Here is a 27527-nt window from a genome sequence, read left to right as displayed (position 1 = left end):
TTATTGCCTATACATCAAAGTCCAGGATGGAATAACTCAACAATACTGTGACATACTTCAAGTCTGTGGGTTTATCTCTTTTTTTTTTAAGAGATAAATAATGTTTCAGGAATCATGAATTGATTTCAAAGTATTTATCTTTTATATGCTGTGATTGTACAGTATCACGACGATATGTAACATAACAACATTAACATCTGGAAGAGAACTCACGACCTGTGGTTGACTGACTCCACTGCTGCTGCTGCTGCTGAACGCGCGACATCATCTTGCGCGTGCCCGTCGCTGCTCGTGCACATGCGCTCCTCTGGTTGGTTATTTGCTGCAGCCTCGAAAACTTCACTTTTCCACAAATAATTGGAGCTAAATGTTGTTTATCCAACTGCTGTGAACGCCGGTGAAGCCGTAAACCGTGCGCAGGATTTAACCCGGGTTAACGGTAAGTAACCCAGTTTACTTTATGGTCAGTTGTTCATAGTGAACAGGTTTTGTTTTCATTCATAGCAGCAAAACAAAAACAGCGTCAGTTTCTCGGCTCGTCTCGGTTTGCTGCAGTAAAAGTTCACTCACCGCAGAACACACGAGTGGAATTAAGTCGTTCTGAGATATTATTATTATCATTATTTGATAAATCTATGACGTTACTTTGTTTCTTTGGTTGTGTTGTTGAATCTACCACCGCGGCTTTTTGTCACCATGGAGACGGAGCGTGAACGCGCAGAAGAAGCCTCTCATTCACTCACAGTTGTACTAAATTACATTGTATTTTTCTTCATTATCATTTAGCTCGTGTTGTATTTTTACCGGTGTAAATTATGAATTAACTATTTTACAGTCATAAAGTGTTTTCCTGTTCTAATATCAACTAGATTCATGTGATCAAAGGATCAAAAAAACAAATGTAAGCTATCAAGATATTCATTTTTATACATCCCATATTATACCCCACACAGAGAGAATGGTTGTATTAGGATACTATAGTAGGAGTGCAACAGATGGTCTGCAATCAGTTAATTCATTTGTCAAATCAAAAGTGAAATTATATTTAAATGTGCATCTTTCAAAGAACAAAATATCACAGATTCAAATTTCTTGTTCCAAAAACCTTCCATTTATGATCATGGGTGAAAAACAGCAAATCACCTACATGTAGGAAGTAAGAACTATAATGAATGTTTACTCACGTTATGATACTTGGTGAATAAATTTATATTAAGTAAGAAATGACTTGATAGGATTGATGTCCAAGCAGGGTTTCAACATCTAGATTTTCCACTTTAAATGAAAATAACTAAAGATTAAAAAAAAAAAATGTGGCCAACATAAATGCATGATTAATGTCAATATTCATATTTCCACCAAAAATATATCAGTTCTAATGGATTCAAACATTAAAAAGTGGGGTCAAATAGACCTTTTTCTATAGTTTCTGTTCTATTTTCACATGCCAGTCAATCATTTTAATAATTTAATAAGCAAATCAATATACAGGTATGATATAAGATAAGGGAGTAAACCCAAATCTTCCTTTTGGCCTTTCCTCTGGCACTGTGTCGTTTTTGCTGACGTCCATATTTAAAAGAGTGTGGTCAGAATGTCAAAGTTCTATAAAAAAAGTATTTTAATAAACACTTTTCCTTGACCTTGATACATCACAAGGTAACCAAGCATTAAAAAACTCCAAATCTATTCCTGTGAAATGTTACATAACACTGACTACACTTACTTTTGAGAATTGTATTAATAATATTTCAATATTTTAGGTTTTAACTAAATAATTTAACTTGTAATAAAGTCATTTTGCATTGTGTGGAGCTTTTACGACTACTTCTGTTTTTCTCTCATTATTTTACCCCTGTAGCCGCTCATGTAATGACGCAGTCAAACCGCTGAAGTTCTTTTTTCGCAGTTTGCGTTGGCAAATGTCACATCACACCCTATGGAGAAAAAACACGAGATTTGCAGACCCTTCCCGCCAACTCGCAACCCGGTGAGGAAAACGTGTGCAGAGATCGTCAGTGAAGCCAGACAGTCCCTGCGCGTTCAGTCCACCCGGCGACCTTTCACACCCAGAGATGCACACAGGCAACTCTTTGGCACGAGCTCTGCTCGCGTGGATCGTGAGAGCAGACCGCCATCGTCCTTCAGGTGAGTCACACTCAACATTAAATCTTTGTTCAGGTAGTGGAAGTCTGAGAGTGTAACTGTGGGTCACACAGTAAAAGTAATCCGGGCCTTTTCTCCCCCCCATGTGTCAGTCTCCATGCTCAAAATTTTGATGCTCCCGATTCAAGGCCGGGTTCGGGGACTCGACTCGCTCCACTGAACCATGTAAGTTGTTCACACGTAGCTGCACAGTATGTATCGTAATAATCAGTTCAGTATTTGTTTTAAACTGCAACAATTGGTCTGTATTTACAGTATAGCACTTTTCTAGCCTTTACACGACAGTTTTCACCCATTTACACCCAAGGACACATCGACGTGTAGACTATAGCAGAGCCAGGAATCTAACTCATAACCTTCCAGTTGAAGGACAACTCACTCGACCACTGAGCTACCTTCGCCCCTCAATAAACAAATGAAAAACTAGTTTTACTTCCTCGTATTTTCTTCTCCTCAAGCACAAATATTTGCTTGAAATGAGAAAAATGGCTAAATCGGGGGTAAAAATAGTAAAAGTTGGAGTAGAGTTTTATTGTTATTGTTTAAAAAAACAACAACAGCAACGAAACTACAGCGCTCAGCCTCACAATTACTCCAGCAAATAATGATAAGATAAGATAAGATAGAACTTTATTAAACCTAAAGGAAGTTATTGTTCCAGGTTGCTCCAAAATTGCAAAAATTACAATAATAACAAAGTACAAAAATAACAATAATATAAGATTGCAAGCATCAAAAGTGAAATATAAAATAAAGTGTCAAGATAAGTGTCAAAAGAGTGGTGCAAATGGAATGGCAAGTTTAAAAGTTTATGATTATTAAATATTGCATTTAATAGACATGTTTAATCAATACATTCACTCCATATATGCAAGAGTAGTGTGTACCCTTGCATATAAAACACTTAAATTCAGTTATTGTCACTGCCAAAAAGACATTTTATCGACCAATATTCGAGTTTTACCATGAAAACTGGAGCCTTGATATTTTTGTAGCACACAGTATACGTTAAATATGAAGTGAAGATTCAAGAGTGAGAGAAGTATTAGAAGTGGTACCTTGTTTGTCGTTTCAAAGCTTCAGCTCATTGTTCACACCATGATCTCACCGTTGTGTTTGTGCTGTTCCAGGAGCCAAAGTTTCCAGTCCCCTGTGACGCTAAGGATGCATTCAAAGGCGTTCCTAAACCCCCCGCTGAACCACTGGAAGTGAAGAGAGGAGTCGCCGGGGCACGGGCTCGTCTCCTCAGAGCTGGATCTCTACCCACAATCCCTCCTGTAGAGAAACGCACAGATGGTGAGGCAGAATAATACTGTTTGATGGATAAATGAAAAGGTGTACAGTTCCCAAAGTAAAGTGGACACAACGAAAAAGTAGACGGTGCATTTGTTAAACGGTTAAAGTGAAGAAACAGTCCCTGAAGCGGTTTTCTCAAAAGCAAATGAATAGAGTCATTCACATGCTGCCATGATACCTGATTTACATTCTCTGTAATTCACTGCTGTTGTTTCGAGGAGACAATGACCGCACTCTCGCTCTCTTTCGAACCCCAGCTTGCAAAAACTCCACTATTTGCCACACTAAAACAGAAAAACAGAATTCTTGTATCTGCGCACAAATATCGTGATTGCGCATAAATGGACGCTTGTGCTTTTAGTCAGTGATAGAAAACAAAAGAAAAGTCTCAGCACAGGAACCTGTAAATAACTTGCCACATCCTTTCTATGTGTCAGTGACGGAGAGATTAAACACAGACTCAGGACAAAAGCAGCCATCAGTGAAACGACTCCACAGCACGGACCACACCACAGTCCACTGTGCTCCACACAGAGCCGGCTCACACAGGACTGCCAGTGAAAGGTACTCTCTCTTCTCTCTCTCTCTCTGTGTGTTGACCTGCAAAGATGGGCCTTTCTCTCTCTCATCCACCCTCCCCACCCTTTCCTGCTCCCTTCACTGAAGTGACACTAGGACAATGAGCTGCAGATTTATTGTGACACAAAGGTTGCAGTGGTAGCCATTACAAGATGGAGTTTGAGGCCTCCCGTTTTTGCCTTTCATTAAATCCTCCTCCGCCCCCTTTCTAGCTCTCTAGTTTCTCCCTTTGCGTGACACCACTGAGTCAAACTCATGGAGTCTGTCAGGTCTTTTTGTCTTCCTCTCTCAGTCCATAATGTATGCAGACTGGTGCTGGGAATAGAATTGTGGTGTGTAACTTTAAAGACATAAATAAATGTACATTACATTCAACAGCAATAATTGAATTTAGGGTTTTTGACCGTAAACATAAAGATGCACGCATGAAAAGTTTACAAGTGAAAACCCAGTTTATTCAGCAGTGCTTGTCCCCACTCTCTGTCCTGCTTTTGTAGTTATACTCTCTCAGTCAGAGTCCTTTTTGCACACACACCAATTAGTGACAGTTAGATTTGTCCTCTGGATTTAACCAGTGTTGTAATAATACATTGTTACTGCACTTAAGCACAAAATTCACGTATCTGTACTTTACTATTTATATTTCTAGCAACTTTTACCCCGAAGAGTTGGTAACGGTCTGTATTTATATAGAGCTTTTCTACACACACACTTTCTTTTACACTGCAGTTTTTGCCATTCAAACACTTCAACATGGGGTTAAGTGTCTTGCTCAAGAGCCAGGAATTGAACCCACAACCTTCTAATTAAAAGAGAACCCATCCGACCACTGAGCTATCATGGCTCAATCCTTACTCTTCATGTTTTTAATACTTTTACTTCTAAAAGTTTTACTTTTAAGTACAGTAAATGTCATGTACTTTAAAACTTTTACTTAAGTAATATTATAGAAAGTGACTTCTCTGGTAAGATACTTGTATTTTTACTGAAGTATCCCTTTTATGTACTTCATAGAGACTGCATTTAACCCATCCTTACATTACACACCTGTAGAGAACACGTATCTGTACCCCAGCCCTTGGCCAATCCCTGCATTGAACCAGCACCCTTATGGTTACAATTCCTTTCCTCTTGTCCATGAGCTGCCCATTTTAAGGAGGAGGACACAGCATACAAATAATGTGAACTTGTTTTTGTTCTAAGACTAAACAGCTGCAGAGACAACTGAAAAAGAAGTTACACACTGTTAATTGGTTTTAAACTGGGATTAACAGTAGATCTAATAATATTAAGACCAAGTTAAAGTCTGGGTTATTTACACCTGTGGTGTACAGTGTGCATCATTACACTTGATCCTCAGCCGAAAGCTTTTCTGCTGTCAGTGGCACGAGATGAATAAAGTTAGTGAGAGCAGCAGTGTGTCACTGTTATGGAACAAATCTATTACCTGGAGACGCTCCAGCCCATTTCAAACCCTCATACACTTTACCGTACACTACGTCTTGGTCACAGTTAAATCTCACTTTTTGGCCGCCTTCGTTCCGCCATGAAAACTGCCCCCTATCTGTCATTACTATCATGTGTCAGCTTTTGCACCTTCACAGTGCACAGATGCTAAAAGCTTGGCTTTTTTTCCTGCTGACCTCATCAACAGTGTGTCAGTGCGAGGGGCATAACTCCAGGCATGAGGTGGGGGGCTGTCGTTAAGATCCATCTGTCTATCGATTGGACTGGGGGGTTAGCTGGGGCTACACTGGGGCTACAGGGGTGGGGGGGAGACAGACCATAAAACACTTTTACAGGAAATCTGCGCTCTTGCCCGCAGCACATCCTCCTCCCTCGCAGCCAAGTTAACACATAACGCTAATATAACTTGTTGCTGACAAAGACCGGAGAGATGAGACTGTGGTCAATTCAAGATTAAAGAAGACTGTTTTTTAAAGACGTCAGGTCTAGGGTTACTGAGGCTTTCAAGCAATGCTCTTTGGGTCTGCTGTGTCCAAAATATAAGTTGCTTTAGGAGGAGAAAAACAGGAGTGATAGAAATAGATATACGGCACGACAGATTAGCATGATGAGTTGGATGAGATGTAAAGATAGGGGGAGATTAGACATCCACTAGGTTCTTTTTCTCCAATAAGCCAGAGCTTTATAGCTCCAAATGGCTCTCTATTAGATTTGGGTGCCCATCTGGGGAAGGCTGGCAGCGTCGTGTGTTGCGACTGCAGTGCACTGGCCAGGCCTAAGACAGGGATGAGGTCATGTCTCAGAGAATGCCATATCACACAAAGAGGCCTTATTATTAGGCTCTTAATCCGATCACATGGAGCATAAGCCCCCGACATTCAATGTGCCTCGGCCGGCGCTCCCCGCCGCCGCATGTGCCCCCGTGTGCCAGATCAAGCCAATCAGTAAATCTGTTTCGGAGTGAAAGTGCATTCTATAGTAACGACCTCATACCGCATTCTAACGCTAGTGTCGAGCGACGCTGCGGTGGAACGAGGGGAGACATTTCTACCATAGCTGGGGTCGTTGTCTGTCTCGTGTCTGTCAGCGACACAATAAAACAAAGCTCAGTCGAGTGTAAAAGCTCGAAAAAAATGTTACACCTCGTGAGTCAGCTGTTTATGCTGAAGCCGGTTTAGCCCTGATGATGTCATGATTACACTCCTCCATTTATTTTTTTAGGTCGATTCATGCTTCGTTGTGGGATTTATTCACTTAATCACCTCATAATAGAGGTGACTAGGATGATTTGACAGTATCTATTCTCTCTCTGTTTATCTCTAACATGTAAAATATGTGCAACGCAACGGTGACCTTTAGCAACAGTTACTGCAATCCCAGCATCAAACCTAAACCTGGACAAATGGAGCTGCACTTGCACCCACTGTTGCACTGTGTTCACGCACATATGTAACTGTCCCACAACTGTCTGTTTTGTTTGCGTGAACATTGAACTCATTGGGTTAATGTTGAAATTGAAAGTGTGTATCTGTCTCGAGCATCAGCAGAAGCGGAGAGGAATTATCCACAATATCCACTTTCCATCGTCTATATATTTTAGCGCATCTCCACTGCAGACCCTCATTTTTCTTCTACTCTGGTCGAGATGTTTTTCAGAGGGGTAGTGAGGCTTCTTGGCTTTGGCAATGTGTTATTGGGTGGTTTGTGAACACTAAAGCAAAACATGAACAGAGTTTTTGACAATCTGAATCGTGAATATACTGGCTGCACCATTGTTATCAGTGAAGCCTCTTAGATTGATTAGTACTTAACATGTTTCCCTAATCTCTGATTTTTTTCTTCCACTTAATACAACACGTTTCTTACATATAGACCCCCTTTATTAAAACATAACACAAACACAGAGAAACTCAACAGTCGCATGCAGAAGACAAGCTGCAGCACATACCCAGACCCGACACAAGACATGAGCGCCGCACGACAACAAGACTGCGGAGACGCCTGACAAACCATGAACAGCTTAAACCAGACAGGCTGCCCACAAAGCTCACATCTTAGTTCCTGTCTGTTAGTGATTGCCGTTGGAAATGCACAATGACACACACACACACACACACACACACACGAGCGCGCACACACACACACACACACACAAGTGGCCAACGTACAAGAAGAATGTGAATATCAATATATTCATGGAAAAGATTTTTAGATCTGTCTGTCTGTCTGTCTGTCTGTCTGTCTGTCTGTCTGTGTGTGTGTGTGTCTCTGTGCAAATCAGTCTCAACCTCTGCTGCCACAGTGACACCTAGTGGCACTTAATGAACATGCACATGAACATAAGCTTATTAAAAGAACATGCACTTTGCATTGTTGTATAGATTTTTTTTTTTTTGGACAAATATTTTCAAAGTTAACACGTCAGCGATCACATGTCATGTCCAGACTCTGGTGTAACCGCACAGTCTTGTGTGTTTTTTAAACCAACAGTAGACTGAAGCAGCCTGGTGATGACTCAGGAGTTAGACCCACAGACTGCACAACAGGACAGAGAACAGGTTTGTCCGGATAATAAACTCCACTGCAGGTTCTTTTTGTTTTTCACAGAACTATAATAGAGATGTCCATTTCACATGCACGGCGTATATAGAGGTGTTTTACTTCCTGAAATGAACAGAGCCCAATCAAAGTAAGCTTTCTTTAATGTCGTACTGCAGTGCACCGTCCTGCTCCTGGGCCTTGTTATTTCACCAATAACAGAGACACACCCCTCTCTCCTTGTAACTGAACAAGACTTAGTCAAACATTGATTGGGGAGTTGTTGCTAAGGGCCTAATTTCCACCATGAGACGCTGCCAGCCAATCACTGACAGAGCTCTCGGTTTTTGAGCAACCGCAGCTTTCTGCATCACACCAAGCAAGAGGGTATGCATATGCTCAGCAGAGAAATGTGCACGGCGTGTGCAGACGCCCGTGTGCACAAGCACACACGTCCTCACCACACTTGCACAAACTCACACGCAGACCATTTTCATATCAGCACAGAAACTAATGGGAGGAAGTTTAGCCGCGGATGGTGACCTTTTTGCTGTGGCATCAAACTTCCTGCCGTTTTATTTTAAGATAGTGAACTTGTGAACCGTGTTTGCCACTCGTCGTTCGCTCTTCTTGCATTTTTCGAGGTGGTAATTTGCTAATTCTCTCCACACGCTGTCAGAGCTGGAGGCCGGAGTCATCGCCACGTGCACCGGGGAGGATGTGGAGTCGCTGATGTGGAAGAATAAGATCGGGCCTCTTCTCCAGCAGCTGGAGAGCGTGGCTGCAGGTACAGCACACACCGTGCGATGACCAACGTCAACAAGGAAGTGCCATACATCAGTCATTTCACTCAAAGAATATATCATCTCTACCACCCTCTCCATTCCACGGTGTTCCGTTTCATTAGATTAGATAGCCATGCTTCTCTTTTTAGATTTTCTATCAGCAGACTAAGAAATAGACTGTGTTTTTTCTGCTGATAGTCATGTGTGAAGTCTCAAAAAGTTGAAAAGTTTTTGTGATTTTAACCCGTGGAGAAAGGCAAACAAAACATGCAATGTTATGCATACAGAATCGTCATAGTCCAACACCCATGGAGTCAAATCTATGACCGTAAATATTTTAACGCTTTACCCATTTAATGGAAAATTCATTTGAAAGATAAATATTAAATATTTATTGTACAGAGTGCCTTTTGGCTCATGCATAAAACACCTTTGACAGAGATTGAGTGGGAAATGGCGGCGAAGTGTTGAGTGTGAGACCGAGGCCAGCCTTTTTTTGGAAATGGCCAAAGCCCGTTATATATGCAGGGAAAACATTTATTTTACCTCAAAAACAAAGAAAAAAGACTCCACCCTCGCTCTTCCTCTGCATGGAGATTGTAGCTGCCTGTTGCTGAATTGTTTCCCTGCATCTGAAACACCAAAGCTGCTTCTCGGGGAAGGAAGGGGAATGTTATTTTACTGCTGACCAACTTTCTTGTGCAAATAATAACAGTAAACCCTGCACTGGAGCCAAAAGCGACACATATATATTCTATAATCCACACGAGCTATCACTTGCGTATGTTTACATGGATGCACACTTGCCAACACACACACACACACAGAGCGACTGTTTTCATTTGGGATGTTTGCTTTTTTTTTGTGAACGTTTGACAGGTTGCCCTGAATGTGACCTGCGTTTATTTATATACCTATTTATTTATTTTGCTGTATCTTTTTTCCGCGTGATGCCAGGCAGCTCCGAGGGCTCGGCGGACTATCTGTGTGATTTGTGTGATGGTCTCCATGGCACCTTGGCAGAGGCGGACATGCTCGGCCGACACTGTGAGAGGAGGTCAGGGATTCTTAGAACACTGTTCCGGCTCATCGACCTCAACTCGGCCCAGCTCAACCTGCACATCGCCAAGCTCTGTCTGGCTGTGAGTCATCCACATGTACTCATATTTGTTGCCTCTTTATGAATTTCTGGCACTAACACTGACCTTGTCAGGACAAGCAGCCCTCATGGAGACCAAACTGGTTAAGTTTAGGGCTAAATTTAAGATGTAAGGGTAGGGTTAGGCCTCAATTGGTTACGGTTGGATTAGGGATAAAGCTCATCAGTATAGTTTAAAGCTATACATATATCAGTCCAGTACTAAATACAAAGGTTCTTCTTTTTCCAGCTGTGTGTCAGTGGAAACAACCTGCTCAACATCTGTAAGCTCATCTTCCAGATCAGCCGCAGTGAAAACAATGACATCCTCTTCCAGAACAACTCCATCATAGGTCAGTGGTTTCTGTCCGTATTCTTCTTGTGAGCCCCAGAACTCTGCAACGTTTTATTTGCGTGTATCTAGACTCCTTGCTGAGCGTTTTGCACCATGAGGAAGTGTCTGCGTCTGGAGAGGCCCTCCTGTACTGCGTTGGCACTCTGAAATTTCTCTCAGGAAACAGTGCGATCCTCAGACTCCTGCTGGACAAGAACTGCATCGGTGTGGCTCAGAAACTTGTGCAGAGGCTTCACACAGCGGAAGAGGCCCACTTCACCATAGCAGGACACATCCTCGTGCAGGTGTGAGACTCTCTCTCTGTGTTTCTCAGTAATGTGGTGTTACAGTATACAAGATAAACGGAGGTAACGGCAACAACGCTCTAGTAAAGCGAGACTGACTGAAAACACCAAGAGCAAATGAAATGTTTCAAGCAAATTGTACTGCCGCTTAATTGATGCTTCCTGTCCCCGTCCACCCCCCACACTGCTGGTGTATACACACAAACACTCCCTCTGTCATGTCTGATAGTTTTGCCTGACAGAGCCTGTTTCTTTTCACAAAGACCAACTAGAGGCAAAATAACATCAGCAACATGCAAAAGTGCTTGGAATTGGATGCTGATTTTGTCTGGATTGGACAAAAACACATTTATTCACAGTATGTCTGGCATATGAGCTGCTACAAGAGCACAATGTTCTTTGCTGGTTTGGACAATCCAAACCCTGAACACGCCCCACTTTACTGTTTTAAAAATGATTGCTTTTAACCACGCAGAGTTGGCTCACGCCAACATGTTGAGCCAGAGCTTCATTTGATATCCAGTCATTATGCTATTAGAGGAGGGAAATGAGCAGACCATTACTTTCCAGAACTTTCATTGCCGTCGTGTGTTGGAAGTTTCTGTTTCCTCCGTGTGATAGAATGATTTATGCCCCCGCTGAATAGTTTCCGGTCGCTCTGCTGCATGGCGTCTTGCACAGGCCAACAGTCGGCCTTTAATGAGGATATGACCGACATGGTGCGCCAGCCACAACACAACTACTGGCCTAAATACAGATACTTAAGCAGTGTTGTAATGTAACAAAGTACCAATACTGTTGAGCAGACCATTACTTTCTTAAACACAAAATTCACATATCTGTACTTTACTTTATTTGTATGTCTAGCAGCTCCTCCACTAATCTTTCTTACTAGACCGTTTTGCCATTCACACTTCAACATGGGGTTAAGTGTCTTGCTCAAGGACACATACAGACTAGCAGAGCCAGGAATTGAACCCACAACCTTCCAATTGTAAGACAACGCCCTATAACTGAGCTACCATGGCTCAATCCTCCAATTCCTCACTTAAGTACATTTCATATCAGAAAATTCCTTTTAATACTCAAGTACAGCAAATGTCATATACTTTTATAAAAAGTGACTTCAACTTCTCCCAAAGTAATTTTCTGGTAACATACTTGTACCTTTACTCAAGTTTCCCTTTTAGGTACTTGATACAAGACTGCACTTAAGATACAAAGTGTACACACTTTCACTCGCCAAGTATTATTTCTCCCTGTCTGACCTCTGACCTGTGCAGCTGACAGCCACCCTGAGGAACCTCGCCGAGCACCCAGATTCCCGTCCACACTTTGTGTCCTTCGGTGTTCTGTCAGAGCTCTGTCTGGTGCTGCATCGTCACCGCAAAGACCGGGACGTCTGCACCAACGTCTCCAGAATATGCAGGTATCGCACATGCACAGCCTATTCTGTTTAGAATAATTCGAATCACACCCACTCACTTGTGGTTCGGAGGTGGAATTCTACAACCTTGGTGTTGAGGATGTTTTCTTCATGTGCCTCTTCTCAGCTCACTAATGTAAACCAGCACAAACTGTAACGAGCTCAATCAAAACAGACTATTATTCACTTCTCAACCTCAGCTGGTTTTTTTTTTGGTTTTCTTTCCCCAGTAACAACTAAATCCCCCTTTCATTTATTCTCTTTCATGGCGCTTGTGTACGGGGCCCTCACAAACCAAAGAGTGATGCAGCAGTTGTGCGCCTACATCTGTATCTGCGTTCACAGCATTTAAAGCAAATCAGCAACAGCTGATTTCTGTTATTCTTGCAGCTGTGTTCAACTTCAAAATGTACACTGGGATATTTATAGTGTGCAGCGCCGCAGCGATCGCAGGTCTTATTCAAAAAGAAGCTGACAGAAAAGCAGACAGACAGTGGATGGAGTAAAAAAAAGACAAGTGAGCGGACAACTTTAGCAATACTGAAACTTCACACCTTCTCGGGGAAAGACGCGAAGACAAATATACAGCTCTTTCTGAAATTACTGTGCTCACAATCAACAACACACATTTTCCACAGTAGTCTGATCTAATATGGTTTAAACTGTAGCTCATTCTAATGTGTGAATATTCACTATATATGAATTTACTACGATTTATCAAGATTATATTGCAGAAGTGGGGGGGGGACGGACACTTGGAGCTATACGTCCATCCTAATCACACATTGACACACAACGCACACTTAATACTGCAGTACACAACTTTAAAAAAAATAAAGGTTACTGTGATTAGTTTTAAGTCAAGACAGATGGAAACAAATGCTGATAAAGTGAGACAGCTACAAACAGGATGGAGTGTGACTGAAAAGACAAAGACGCACCACAAAAGGGTTTCAGAAGTGAATTCAGTTTGATGGGATAAATGCTTCTTGTACTGAGCCAGTTTCAGTTAAAGGAGACAGCAGACACAAATGTTCATAATCAGCAAACGCAAAACATTCTGAGCCTGTAGTAATTCAATGTATGAAAGAGTCTTCAGAATAAATGCTGTACGACAGGGATCAGCAAGTAAATGTGGTCGAGGGCCATTTTTTTTTGTAGGCAATTTGAATATCAGGCCAAAACATCGTATCGTCTTCAGTCAGAAACAAAAACCCACATTTGCTGCCTTAAACTAACGTGCTGACCACCGCTGGACAAGAAAATGGGCCAATTCATCAATGGAAAACCTGGCACAGGAGTCAAGCAGTCTTATGTTGCCTTGTTAAACTGATCCCCAGCCTCATACTCACAAACGGCTATATTATCCATGTCTGGGGCACTAATAGCATATTTAATACATGTATTAAACTCTCTTTTTAGGCCAAAATATTAGAAAAAAACACTTTTGCTGTCTGAATGTGTCGACCCAAGACTACTACTACTACTACTACTACTACTCCACTTGGAGTGTTGATTGAATATTACCATATTTAGTCAACATAGAGGAGCAGATAGTGAGTGTAATGGTCACTGGTGTTTGTTGTCCCCTCTCTCTCTCAGTAAACTCTCCTCTTATTCGGAGTGTCGGCTCGCTCTGGCCCAGACCCCCAACTGCTACAGTCTATTTTTAGAACTGCTGAGCAAACATCACCAAAAACAGGTGAGTCCGCAGTGTGTGTGTGTGTGTGTGTGTGTGTGTTTAACTGTGAATGTGTGTCGAGGGAAGCGGAGACGAGCTTTTCCAGTGTTTACGATGTCACTTCAAAAAGAAAGTTTGCCTTTGGATAAAGTTGTTTGTATGTGTCAAAGACACAGGTACAGGACATTGTGTCCATCAGAATGTACATAATATCGTGTGTGTGTGTGTGTGTGAAAATGGAGGAAGGTGGCAAAGAAAATAATAAGGTTGATCTTAAGCAGAGTAGAGGTAAAAGGAGAAGAGAAGAGGTGATGTGACGGATCTGTTTTTAATCTCTCTGGGAAGAAACACATCCCCACGCCTTCAAATATAAACAGCAGAAGGTCCTGGGACATCATGTCCCGTCCTTATTCCACTGTGAGTTCACATCAATGGGAAAGTTGAGTGTACTCATTCCTGGCTCAACCACTCTTTGAGGTATTTACTCAGTGGTGTTAGAAAACAAGTGTGACATGGAGGGTTGTTTTATTTTGGGGGGGTTTTCTCAGTAGGGGTGTGATAACTTAACTAAGCCAGAGTGTAATAGTTACACTACAAACACGTTCACACTGCTCAAGGGAAAATCACAACAATCTTTTTTTTCCCCCCATGATTTTATTCAGAAGCAGTTGGATTAAAAGTAAAAAAAGGAATCTGCAGCTAAATACCAAAACATGTCCAGGGTCTGTTTCTAGAATAACTGGATTTCTTTGAATGTATACGCAACAACAAGATATCATCACTGACTCCTGGAGTTGTTTCTCATATACTTTTGTTTTTCAAACACAAAGCATAATTTATGTGACAACAAACCCTGAGGTTTTAATATGGTGAGAGTGGAAATCAGCTTCTCGTCAAAAACTCTGTCTATATCTGTATTCCATCCCACTTGTAATTGAGTATATGAAGGAGAAATACCAAACTGAGAATGATATCATACATTAGATTCTGTATCTTTGTTCTTTACCGTCCTCTGTGTGTCTTTGTCTCCTTTGCCTTCGCCCCGGGCCTTTCTCAATCTCTCTTTTGTCATGGACTCTGTTCCTGTGATTGTCATCTGGACACATGTCTGTTTTCTTTCTTTGTCGACTTTTTTTGATTAAGATGCTGTTGTGGTGTGATAACATTACCAACTGTTGTAGCTGTTGTTGACATTGTTGTTAAACTTAAACACACACGTGTAAATAAATCCTTTTTAAATTCACTTTTCGACAGCATTTCAAATAAAGAGTAACTAATATATCACTTCTAACATTTCCAACATTGAATTCATCCACTTACGGCACTGCTTCTAGGATGTTTTTACCAGAACAAACATTTCTGGACAGCATGTCTCATGGCTTCCAAACAGGAAGAGACCAAACAGGAAGTGGCAGCACCATAAATAGGCTTTAACAGGAAGTGGTGCCATAATTTAAAACAGTAAAAAGTCTGAGTTGATATAAATATTCACTAATGGAAATGGAAAACAAAAAACCTATGCAGTTACCATTTGGAAACATAAATCAACATTTAATGATCTACCAAAAGATAAATACAAACTATTAACAGTCAGATTTGTTGTGTTTACATTTAGTTTACATTTATCTGATTTCTCAGATAAATGTAATCGTGTATATGATCTCAAGAACTAGAACAATGTAAATATAAGCCATATCCTAAAAGATATCATATGCTACATCTTGGAATTACTGAAATAAAATGCTGTAAGACAGAGCTTTGAAGCAGTCAAGTGTGTTTTCAGAAGCTTGAACAAAAAAGGAATCTGACAGATTCATATTGACCTCTGGTCTCTCACAGGACCTCGTTGTGCGCCTCCTTTTCACGCTGGTCAACCTCACGGCCAAAAGCGAAGAGGCGCGGCTACAGCTCTACCAGTGCAGCGGCTGCATGGACACGCTCCTGCGACTGTACGACGGTTACCAGCGAAGAGGTTCTTCACCACACACCTCACCCGGCAAACCTGCTGCTCCCCCGCTGAGCGTGGACGAGGACGAGGACGTACTGGTGAAGCTGGTCAGTGTTCTGGCCAACATGTGCATCCATCCGGCTGTAGGTCCAGCACTGGCAAACAACACGGCCTGCCTTCAGCTTCTGATGGAGACTCTTGGTGAGTGGAGAGCAAGAGGGCGTCCATCTTAAATGTCCAATTAAGAAGGGTTTATTGGCAGAAAGAGAATACTTTTTACTGTACAGTATGTTTATATAGATTCTTTAATCATTCTATGACATAATTGTTTGGTTTGTGGCCTGAAAACAAGGCCACCATCTAGCGTCTTTATGTTTCTACAGTACAGTTTCACATTTTTAAGCTGAAGCTAACTATGCAACTGAGTCATGACATGCAAAGGCCACCATAGTTTATTGACCTGTTTGGAAAAGGTCAACAGTCCAGAGTCTCATGTCTCACCAGTTCTGAGGCCAATTTGACAGTGAATGCGCGTCGTTCCGACCGAGTTTGCCTTTGAAAATCATAAAAATACATACTTTAAATCCTCTAAATCCTCCTCTGTGCACAACTAAATGCCTGGACCCTTCAGTAAGGAGTCATGCATCTGTCTGTGCTGCACATATTCCACAGTAAAACTGCAAAAAAAAAAGAATGGAATCAAGGCACTGAAATGCCAGAGTGCTTTTACTTTGAAACAGGAAGAGGCTGTGCTGTGTTAGTGGCATGCATAATAGAATAGAATAGATCTTTATTGTCCACCACAGGCAATAAAACAACACAGAATACTCTAAAAGCAAGACCTAAAACCACAATCATTCAAATCATTGACATTTAAATTTAAAATAAGAGTAAAAAGTTCACCGTAGATATGTGACAGAATCATGCTGTTTATTTTCTAAAAGTCAAAGAGCACTGTTGTCGGTAACTGATTTGCAGCCATATTGATCATAGATCGGTCCCTTTCTTCTACCTCTGCCCTACAAAGGAAGTGTGTGACAACATGTTGTTCTGATAAATGACAAAAATAGCTGTCGAGCGCATCATCAGTACAGTAAGTATATGCAAGGTACCAGACCACTTCCCTTGTGCTGGGAACAAGCCATGACTTTGAAAACACACTCCTCAATCGTCTGTTCATTCCATCACTCGCTCTGCGTGCAGTACACAGCACATCCTCTTTTTTTCTTTCTTTTTCTTCATGTCAGACAAAGCGATGCACTTCGCTGCATGAGCAGGATGTTCTGTCACGTCTTACAGTCGACTTGGTTTGTGTGTGTGTGTGTGTGTGCGAAATTCTCCCGTGCGGTTAGCTGGTTTCAGGACAGGTTGAACTGATACACACGTGGGTGTGAAACTCTCGATTTCTCTGCTGCAAGCCTCCTACACAGGCTTCATGGCAGTTGGGGCAAAAAAAAAACAAAACACAACACTGAGGTTAGACATGATGGATGGATGTGTGATTAAAGCCAGCGAGTGAGATAGGAAGTTAAATGAAGGCAGAAACATCTGAAGGGGAAATGTGAAGCTGATGTGACAGCTGGAGACAGAAAACAAAATCTCAGTGGAGGATGAAAGAGCAGCGTTGCTCCATGAACTGTTTAGATCAAGTTCATGACAGGCGGTGCTGCTTTATATTAGCGAGCTTTGAGGGAAGGCACGGGTGCACAACAAAGTTGGCATTTCCAGTCAGACCCAGAAACAGAATTCTGTGTGACACAGGCGCCGGGTTGACAGTGCAACCGCAATATCCGCGATTTACGACCAAGCGCACGACATCTGCTGCTATATCAGGAGCAGACCCGGTTTCTAAGACACTCACCGAGTCATGGCTGCTCGACTTGGGACACACTGACCTTTGTATGCAGCTGATGATCAAACTGACTTTGCATGAGAACAAAATTAACCCAATAACAGCTGCTTTTATGATAGTGTCTCACTGTCACTATCAGCGTAGAAAAGTGTTTTATAACCAAAGAGGCTGAAAACCCAGGGTCACCTTATTTCTGCATGTATTTAGAGTCGACTCTCTGTAACCCTCTGGTCCTGTATATCTTCTGAGAGCAGCCTTGCATGACATACTGCACTGGTTTCACAGATTTATTACTTATCAGCAGTTAACTCTGAAACAGCAGTTAACTCTGAGCGCGAGTGAATTATGTATTCTGTCCAAGGCATGTACAGTAAATGTCATATACTTTAAGACTTTTACTTAAGTAATATTGTAAAAAAAATGTGACTTCAACTTCTACCAAAGTCATTTTCTGGTAAGATACTTGTACTTTTATCCCTTTAAGCTACTTTAATCACGACTGAGCTTAAGTAAAAAAAGGTTTGAGTTAGAAACTGACGCAGTCCTTAACTGTGATAACTGTGGCTAAAACAAATGTCCCTTTTAAGATCTTTGTAATAACTAAAGTCTTTGGTTACCTCATTATTTGTGTGTGTTTTTGTTTTGTGTGTGTGTGTGACACAGAGCTGAGGTCGATGCAGGAGAGCGAGGAGCTGCTGGTGAACGTGGCTGCCACCATCAACAACCTGTCCTTCTACCAGGAGGAGAGCTCTGTCATCAGACACAGTCAACTCGCCATCACAAAGTGTAAGACTGAAAGATTCAAACTGATTTTCAAAAAGAAAAACGATAAAAACAATGACCTGTATGTGACAACGCCAGTCTCTCTTTTCACTTCAGTGATGCTGAAGTTGTTGCTCAGCTCCAGTGCGGACGCCATGCTGGAGGCCACGCGTGTGTACGGGAACATGTCGCTGTCCAAGGATGTGCGGGACTTTATTATGCAAAACAAAGGTATATTGTGGACACAATACACTGCGCCGCAGGCAAAGTTGACAAAGACCCAAGTTAGAATGAAAACTGGCTATTTGCCGATCACATCCCGAGATGAATAAAAGACAAAGAAATTACGTAATGAATGGATGATTCATAATTTTTCTTTTTCCTTAGCACAGAGATTGAGATAAATACTTGTTCACAGCACACCATGTTTGGGCTGGACTTATCTGCAAGGCCAGCTGCACTCAGTATTAAACACGCCTGCTGACGCTGGTGATAGCAGCCTTCATTACCTTTGTCCTTCTTTGTCTTCGTCCGCTCAGTCGCTCCATCATCTTCCTCCATTCTCTCCCCCAGTGCACCGCTTTGTGGTGACGCTGCTCGACTCTAAGAGCACAGAAATGTGCTTTTCAGCCTGCGGAGTCCTCACCAACCTGGCCATGGACCCTCCCAACCGGGTCAGTCTCTCACTGGAGGGGGCCTCTGTCAAGTAAGCACAAAAGCACTCAGTGAAGATAGATAATGAATAGTGAAGTCTAAATTCCTAGTTTCAGGTCTTATTCATTAGAATATGAAGTCAATTATGGCACATGTGAGTGGACACCAGTGTGATTGACAGCTGGAGCCTGGCTGCATGTGACGTCTGTGAAGTTCGGGTTCAAAAAAATTGCAATTCTCAAGTTTTCACATCTACTTTTACACTGAAAAGCAATAAAATTATCAGCTCAACCACAAATCCTCAAACAGCTTCTCAGACCTCGATAGATGTCATTTGCCCTGTTCCTCCCATAGGCTTAAGCTTATGGGACACTACACATGTCATCCTAATTGTTATTTTTTTTGCATGTCATAACCACGAGTAAAGTTTGTGCTGTAGCTGGTATTAATTTTCTCATCTCTCAAACTATTACTTTAAGGGCTACAACATCTTTTTTCTTTTTTTCTTCTTTGGCTGAGGTAGCTTGGTGTTTGCTGTGGAGAGTAAACAGGCTTGTGGAAAGTATGGTTTTCATTTCGACAAACACGAGCACAACAACTGCTCTGGCATGAACTCGGTGTTACTCATCATCTCAGCTTTGATCTAGGTTGTATGAAGTTAAGATGGCTGATTTCCCCCCCCCCCTCGTTTTTGATTGATTTGTAGATTGTAATGCATGGCAACGCAAAGGCTGATGGAAATATGCTCCATCACCAGTGTTATCATATAACAATGACGTCCTTTTTTTTCCCTTGACACACACACATACACGCTTGTGCAGCATTCGTAGTGAGGACACTCAGAGACATAACCCCTTACCTTCACCATCACAAATAAATGCCTAACCCTTACCCTAAAATGAAGGCCTTTTAAGGGGTGACGGAACGTGAGGACCAGCCAAAATGTCCTCACTCCCTATGGTTTTTAAGTTTTCTGGTCCTCACAAAGACACCCATACAAGAATAAACACACACACACATTCTGGTTTTGCATTCTTTGTGGACACACATAGACATTATGCATTCCTTAGCCCCTTACCCAAACCTTAACCTAAACCTAATTCTAACCTAACCTAAAACCAGGTCTTGGACCAGCCAAAATGTCCTCACAAAGATGGGTTTATTTATTGGTCCACACACACACACACACACACACACACACACACACATAGTCTTCTTTCATTTACATGAAGGTCCAATGAAGTGAACCAAATGTCCACAAACCTTCTAGTTATGTGATTGTGTGTGTGTGTGTGTGTGTGTGTCCAGGCTGCTGGACTGTCTGAAAGACTTTGGACCAGGTGACTGGCAGCTGGCGGGACAGGTTTGTCAGGCGTTGTGGAACCTGATCACTGGTGGTTCAGAGGAGCCACTGGACACACGGGAGAGAGAGTCTCTGCTGGACACCCTCACCACATATTTAGGTTGGTGTTGTCACTATTCCTTACACAACACTTCCTTACACAATACTTTACCCATCTCCATTTAGCTTTGTATTACTAGAATAGAGGTCGTATTTTTGATAAATTGTGCTTCCTACCTCAGTTTCCCTGTGACACTTGGTCTGAGGCTTGAAACTGCAACTCTAATTCCACACTTTTTTCAGACCTGAGGTTGGGTAGCACATTTTTTTCAAAAGTACTACCAAAAATCAGTGAAGTATTCCTTTAATGGAGGAAGACATGCTTGACTTACTCACAGCAGTGGGCCTCAGGGGGCAGGAAGCAAACACTGTCTACTACTTTTTTAATGTATTCCTTAGATGAAGAGGAGGCTCTGAAGTGGACAGACAATGAAGACATGAGGGATTACCAAAGGACATGCTGGGAGTTGGAGTTCCAGCCTGTAGCTCAAAAGCTGGTGAGGACGCTCCAGACCCCGAATCAGACAGACTGACACTGGGACATCGTGGAGCGAGGTGTCACAACGCCACTCAAGTAAATCCTTCACCTTCTGAAGAACGTGATTTATGTGCTTCATCTGATTAGTATCAAACATATAAATCAAGCTTCCGCTGCACATGCAGTCACTGTGTCGAACACGAGCAAAGACGATAGCTGTTTAACTTTGGAGTCTTAACCTGACCTTAATTATCTAAGTGATCTTGATTCTGGCATTTGAATCGTTGATTATTAAGTAAAACACTACATACTGTGTCCCTACCCACTCACCAAGGTCACACATGTGCAAGGACACACGTTCAGGGTGAGAGTGAGACAGGCACTGTTCTTCCTATTGACCAATCAAAATGATTTCTGTGTCTTGTCTGTCTTTTTTTTAATTGTTATTTTATTGTGATGTGTTAAAGGAACAAAACTCACCTTTGACATCTCTATCAAACCATATGCTCAGGTACTTTCTTTTGCAAATAGCTGTAAAAAAAAAACAAAAGAGAGAGACTTTTTATGACAAGCTAACTATGAATGTCTCTCGTGAATTATGACGCTACAAACTTTTTTACAGCAAGTGTCAGACGTTCAGATTGCCAGGGTTTCAAAGTCAAAGCTACATCAGCTCCAGTAGCTGATAAAGGTGATCAATCATGCAGGACAAATACGAGCTGACCGAATCTGCCTCAATTGGGAGAAATTATGTGAAGTAAAGGCCGTTAAAAATGACATTTCCTGAAGACAAATACTTGCACTTCCACTTTAAATGTATCTTTTATTTATTTCATTGCCATCTTAGCCTTATTAATTCAAGTCTTTAGGACTTCATCAGGGTTAACCGAGTACAACGTGTGAATAATTAATTATTTACGCATAAGTACATTCTGTGATAGTTTGTAAACATTTTAACATTCATGCACTTTAACTGTTATTCCTCCTCAGTTTGTTAAGGCTTTTTTTTCCCCGTAGGTTTACGTGCATTTACAAGGATAATTTCAGGTTGTTTGAATATGATGATTAAATCTTGTTTTCCAAGTACTGTGCTGTTTTAGTTTTATGATATGTAACAGATGACTAACCTGGAATTTACCTCATGAGCAAGTCCTTTATTGTCGTGTATTGTGTGACACTGGAGCCAGTTCACAATAAAGCAGAACGGAGTGGGAGACGTTATTGCTTCTCAAAGCCTTTATTATTACACAGATATGGGGCCAGGCAGTGCTTACAAGTTACACAAAGTAGCCTAAGGTACAGTATTTTCTTTTAAATCACATTGTTATTACGACAGAACAAATTATAAACGGCACTTAATGCAAAAAGAAAAAAATCTGTTCCCCCAGATCTCACACAACAGTGACCTTAATACAACCACAAGACAAAAAAACCTTGACAACTCATTAGCCAGAGCCAATATAAACATTGTTCTCTACACAGAATTCCTCAGGTTGATATGAAAGACAGGTGGCTAACTGGTATATCAAGGTTGCCCAAGAAATTGCTTCCTATGCCATTTATCATCGGGCACCAAAATGTGAAGGCAGTTTGGTCAGAGGGGATAATGCTGCGTTTCTGCTGGTGATTGGGTTCTGACAGACAGGCCTTTTGTGGCCTCGATAGGCGACACCCTGAAGTTACGTCTGTAGGTAACTGACCTCACAAGATGAATCGAGGATTTCATCCAGTGAGGTGTCACCTGGGGGTGAAACGGAAAAAGGTAAAATGCCCCTAAACTGGATCCAAATGATGGTCAGGACGTTAAAAAAGGAAAAGAAAAAGCATTGACCTCTCTAGCATAGTCAGTAAGAAGAAATTCACATGAAAGAGCCTGGACTGCACTGAGGATGAAAAACTGTTCAGCTCACTGCTAATGGAGTTAGATTTGATTTCTGAGTGAAAAAATGTGAGACAAACGCGCTCGTCCGCCAATGAGTCATCCTCTGCATAAAAGCACTTGAAAATGCTGACTAATTACAGTGGGTTACCTAATGTTCTGCACTTGTGCAACAGAGCAGTGGAAGTGAGCTGATGGAAACAGTGATTGTGCTGTGACTCCTCCATTTCCTGAATTGTGTCGGCCTCTCGCGATCTCTTTGATAAAGCAACCAAATCAAATTGTTTCGGGAGAAAACTACGAAGGATACACAACAATTCAATATCATAGTTTTATTTTTTTTGTCATCTTTTTTCCATTTAGTTTCATATTTAAAAAAAAGTGTCAGTAACTGACATCAGTCAGAAGTCTGAAAAAAAACCTCCACTTCCTCTCAAACCACTTCCAAATGTACCATTCCTTTACACCGTCACCCTCCTCCTCATATCACTCATCCATCCATCTGTCCATTTCTCTCAATACAACCTCAGGAGAGTGCAGTACTTTACAGGTTTTAGTAAACAAAAACAAAAACGGTAGAGGTTTTGCACCTCTCTTCAAAATAATAAAAAAAAGAAGCTGCTTTTGCACTTGTTAGACTTCCCCAGCAGGGAAATAAGCACAGCTACAAACAACCCATTGCGTTCGACAGCTAATCGACCACGGTAGGCCTCGTGTGGGCGAGCCGGATCCCCGAGCAAAGGGAACCTGGCAGCCCAGAAAAAGAGTCTCTGCTCAATAAAGAGCACTTCTCATATGTCTTTATAGTGAAAATAAACAGAGGAGGTATTCATTTACTGGTAAAATTCACAATCCAAAGCTTCGAAAGTGTTGACCAGGAATCTGGGATAAGCGGAAGACAAATAAGGTGTGGTTGGGGTAACCGGAAGCAAATCCCTCCTGGAAAACCTGGTTTTCTAACTTTCGTTTAAGATTTTTTTTTTGTCTTTTCCCATTAAAAGAAAAATAACAACAACATCATCATCATCATCATCAATAAATGATACACAGTTATCTCACAATAACAGAGCTACAGCAGAAGCAAGAAGTCTTTCCTTCAAAGTGCCTCGCTAAGTTTTTTTTTTTGACACATGAAATTTAAAGACGTACTTTTTTTTTTCTCTCCGTCTTGTGTGAAACACTTACACTCGCACGCAGACATCACACCTCATCCACACAGAAGTCATCCACACGTGTACAGTCAAACTCAAAAAGGGCTCAGTGTTCTTTGAGTTTCTCTCCACACTTCTGTGTTTCACACAATCCTTGGATTAGCTTACACTGACATTAGAGATTTGGGAAGGGGTGGGAGGGATGAGAGGGGGAAAACGGGGGGTAATGCAGTGGATTTCTAATGGATAGGGGCATGTGGAATATGAAAGGGTGGGGATGGGATGGGGAGGGGGGCGTCTGGATCAATATGACCCCACAGAATACAACATGGGAACAGCAGCATTAGCACGTATGCACACTGTGCTGGATAGTTCAGGCACACGTAAAAAAAAAGAAGAAAAAAAAAAGCCCAAAGTTAATGCTTCCGTTTCGACTGACAGCAACTACATCAACAACATCTCCTTATACAAAACAAAATGATAGTCAAGAAACTAAACTGGGATTTTCTACATGGGCCAGCACTCTAGCAAGAGACAGAAGAGATTGGCGACCAAGAATACAGAGACATTGTCCTGAATGCCTCTGGTGTCAGCGCTGACACAAACTCCCCAGCTGAGCAGGAGCTTGCTCCAGGCTGACATCTCTCGGTCACCTTTGGCACTGCAGGCAACACAAACTGAGTTTGGGAATCCACTTGAAGTTTGAGACGTCTTTTCTTCAGCAGTTTTCATTTGCTTGCTTTCCATTTGTTCTGATCCTCTTCTCAACATCCACCCAACAAGCACTGTGACAACTCAGGACAGTATTCTGTTTTTTTTGTTTTGTGTTTTTCAAAAAAAACCCTGCTCTCTTTTTAACTTTCATGATGTGTCCCAATGAGCGACAGCGACGACGACAGTAAAAAGACAACAATAAAAACGTTGAAAGCACTTCATGTCATGTAGCGGGTGATCGCTCTCAGAGCGTATAGAAGTTCAGCTTGCATTCGCGCTTCCATAAGAAGCAGATTAACGTGGACCTGCAGGGGATTAAAAAAAAAAAAATGAGAAGAGATTAATACTGTGCAACAGTTAAGAAAATTAAAACAGCTGCAACTAAGAGAGCAGGAAAGAGGATTTAGATTTTATCTCACCTTCTCAGAGTGCTGGAACTGCCTCCAAAAACTCTCATACATTCGTTTGGTGGTCTTCTCAGGACTACACACCATGGTCTTGATGTAGATCTTAAAGCTGCGATCCAAGAGCTGGTTTATCTCTCCATAATCATAGTCGTCATACCTGAGGAGGACAGAAAAACACTGTTTCAGACATAATGACTCACACAAAGTAGACAAAAGACTACCTGAGCCTTCAGAGTAACCAGTGACTGACCTGATGCCAAACATGCAGTGAATGTAGTTCCAGATGGCTCGACGCAGCATACTCGTATCCACATCCTTGTGTGTTGCCATGGTGTTGTAGGTCAGGTTGTAGGCCATCTGGAACTTCTCGTCCAGCATCTGACCGACATCAGGATACAGTCGGTTGACCAAAGAGAAGCCATGATCCTCCCAGCTGTAATCCTGTGAAGCAGTTAATGACGTGAATACTCGAGAAAAAAAAATGTTGGTGTTTACAACTGTGTCGTCAGACTGAATGGAATGCAATTCCTACCTGCACTCTGAACGTGGGCACATGCTCCCCCCTCCTGGAGAAGTCCTTGTAGCCGTAGCTGGGGTCCTCAAAGTGCCGGGAGATGTCTCTCGAGGGGACGCACTCCTCCTCCTCTGCAGTGACCACCAGCATGCTCTCCGTCTTCTCACGTTCAAAACGAGTCGCCATCTCCTCCTGGCTGGCCTCCTCGTCATCACGGCACTCCTGCAGCTGCTTCATGCGCTCCATCAGCACCTCCACCTCACCATTCACCTCCTGCAAGGAGCAACATCAACATGCATGTTTAGGTAAGAACATCAGGCAACATATCAACATTCTCCAACTTGTGTATTCTCTAACTCATTAGGTTTTTAACCACTCACCTGGTTACCAAACAGATTGTCATGGTGAGTGGCGTGACTGTTGCCGTTAGCAATATCACACACACAGTACTGGCTAAGGGAGGGGGGTCTGAAGGTGTGTCCGCCGTCGCAGTGGATCTCAGGCATGATGCCGCAGCCGAATGTGAACGAAGCAAGGGAGTGGTAGTGTGTGAGGAGGACCACTGCGTGGATCAGCTCTGCGAGGGACCAGCTGTGCTCCTCTGCCTTCAGAAACCGCTGGAGGAAAAAAAACAAAACACCTTTTAGCAAACGGGACATGTCTTCATCCTCCCTCCACAACTGGGCACGTTCACTCACCTCGATGTGTTCCTTAGTGAGAAGCCAGGGTCGGTGGGCCAGGATTTTATTGAGCTCTCCGAGCTGCTGGAGCTTCTGCGGTGCTTCATCCAGGCCGTTCAGCCACTTCAGATCTCCACCCACCTGGAGGAAGTCGTTCACGTGCAGGTTGACCAAATAGGAGCACTGGTGTCTAGCTGCCGCCTGCCAGGTCGCAGGGAGAGAGTAAAACAGTAGATATTTAACTACCAGACAACAAACAAACAAAACTCACAGTTCATTTGAGAATTCACAGAGGACATACCATGATGCCGATGTAGTGTCGGTAGTGCAAAGGTAAGGGTCCGTCCATCTGCAGCAGGTAGTGCTGTGTCCGGAGGAAACTCTCCAGGTACTGTGGGTGGAAGCCCATGACCAGAGAAATGTTGTCCAGGCGACCGAGGGCTGCAAATGCATCCTCAAATATTGACTGTGTCCTGGTGTCCACTTTACTGACTTGAAGAATCTGAAATAAATAATAATGATGATAAATAAATACAGTGTAAAACTTTTTTATTTTTTGCAACAAGCCTTGCGATTTCTTTTCAGCAGGATTACTGTACCTCTTTTTCTGGGATAAATCTGCTTGGTCCGTTACCTAAGGGTCTTGGGATCCTTACTCCCAAGTCCTGCAAGACAAATAAAAAAAAAGCATATCAAATATTTGACAGGATGATTTTAATAGGTTTGGTTAAGGTCATTATTTCACATTTCTACTGTAGTGCCTCTACTGTGACTGAATTGCTTCACCAGACTGAGAAATCAGAGTCGTCTTGTTTATCAGGCACCAATAAATGTGGAGATCTTGGATCGGTTTATTAATACAACTGCAATAAAATTTTGATTTGATTCTCAAAGTGTCAAAAACACGCAGTGGATGCAACACGGGACACTGATGCATAAAAGCAGAGTTTAATTGACGGCATGAGCAAACACAGTAAAACACAGGAGAAACACTGTCTTTGGCCTCTTTTGTGTCCTGTAACTTTCCGCTGCCTGTACGGACATGTCTCCTAGCGGACACTGTCCCGCAGCGCAACAATGTAGCAGATGAATGAATGAGCACAGCGAATTCGTGGATTATTCAGAAATGACACCGAGTTTAAAACGTCGATTTGAACGTGAACTGTTTCATTTCAACCGAAAACTGTGGAGAAATGTATGAAAAATACTAAGAGCTTCTTTCCTTTTCTCTCAATGACCACTAACTCTCCTGCCTGGTAAACAAGTCTGGACAAAAGACTGCACTGCAGCCTGTTTGTTCAAAGCGAGGAAAAAATAACGTCACCTGAACGCACCGTCGATGTGACACATATATCCACACTCTAAGAGAAA

At 42.2% G+C, this 27527-nt stretch overlaps 2 protein-coding genes across 5 annotated transcripts in view; one reads left to right on the top strand and one right to left on the bottom strand.

Annotated features, from left to right (window-relative positions):
* The first annotated feature begins 268 nt into the window (after positions 1 to 268).
* On the top strand, positions 269 to 22032 carry armc2 (armadillo repeat containing 2). 3 transcript variants are annotated; one of them, XM_044048586.1, is made up of 18 exons: positions 269 to 439; positions 1910 to 2148; positions 2259 to 2331; positions 3297 to 3462; positions 3900 to 4026; positions 7999 to 8066; positions 8726 to 8833; positions 9789 to 9973; positions 10220 to 10322; positions 10394 to 10608; positions 11892 to 12037; positions 13637 to 13736; positions 15555 to 15864; positions 18179 to 18301; positions 18395 to 18508; positions 18851 to 18983; positions 20240 to 20394; positions 20733 to 22032. In XM_044048586.1, exons 2-18 carry the CDS (start codon positions 1940 to 1942, stop codon positions 20864 to 20866), a joined length of 2469 nt encoding a protein of 822 aa, XP_043904521.1. In that variant the 5' UTR covers positions 269 to 439; positions 1910 to 1939; the 3' UTR covers positions 20867 to 22032. The 3 variants fall into 3 exon arrangements, with proteins under 3 accessions (XP_043904521.1, XP_043904522.1, XP_043904520.1); XM_044048587.1 differs by having other exon boundaries at positions 1896 to 2148; XM_044048585.1 differs by having other exon boundaries at positions 1862 to 2148.
* A 2555-nt stretch (positions 22033 to 24587) lies between these two features.
* sesn1 (sestrin 1) overlaps positions 24588 to 27527 on the bottom strand; it is a 48467-nt gene continuing 45527 nt past the window's right edge. For both annotated transcript variants that reach the window (XM_044048588.1, XM_044048589.1), the window contains 8 exons: positions 26756 to 26821; positions 26458 to 26658; positions 26175 to 26357; positions 25857 to 26093; positions 25495 to 25749; positions 25213 to 25403; positions 24975 to 25119; positions 24588 to 24860 (listed from right to left, as the gene is read on the bottom strand). In XM_044048588.1, coding sequence (XP_043904523.1) covers positions 24774 to 24860; positions 24975 to 25119; positions 25213 to 25403; positions 25495 to 25749; positions 25857 to 26093; positions 26175 to 26357; positions 26458 to 26658; positions 26756 to 26821 — 1365 coding nt within the window. In that variant the 3' untranslated portion in view covers positions 24588 to 24773. The remainder of the gene's footprint in view (positions 24861 to 24974; positions 25120 to 25212; positions 25404 to 25494; positions 25750 to 25856; positions 26094 to 26174; positions 26358 to 26457; positions 26659 to 26755; positions 26822 to 27527) is intronic.

This window comes from Solea senegalensis, linkage group LG17 (assembly GCF_019176455.1).
Source record: "Solea senegalensis isolate Sse05_10M linkage group LG17, IFAPA_SoseM_1, whole genome shotgun sequence".
Classification (NCBI taxonomy): domain Eukaryota; kingdom Metazoa; phylum Chordata; class Actinopteri; order Pleuronectiformes; family Soleidae; genus Solea; species Solea senegalensis.
The sequence above is the reverse complement of the archived record's forward strand: the minus strand, read 5'-3'. Positions and strand labels throughout refer to the sequence as shown.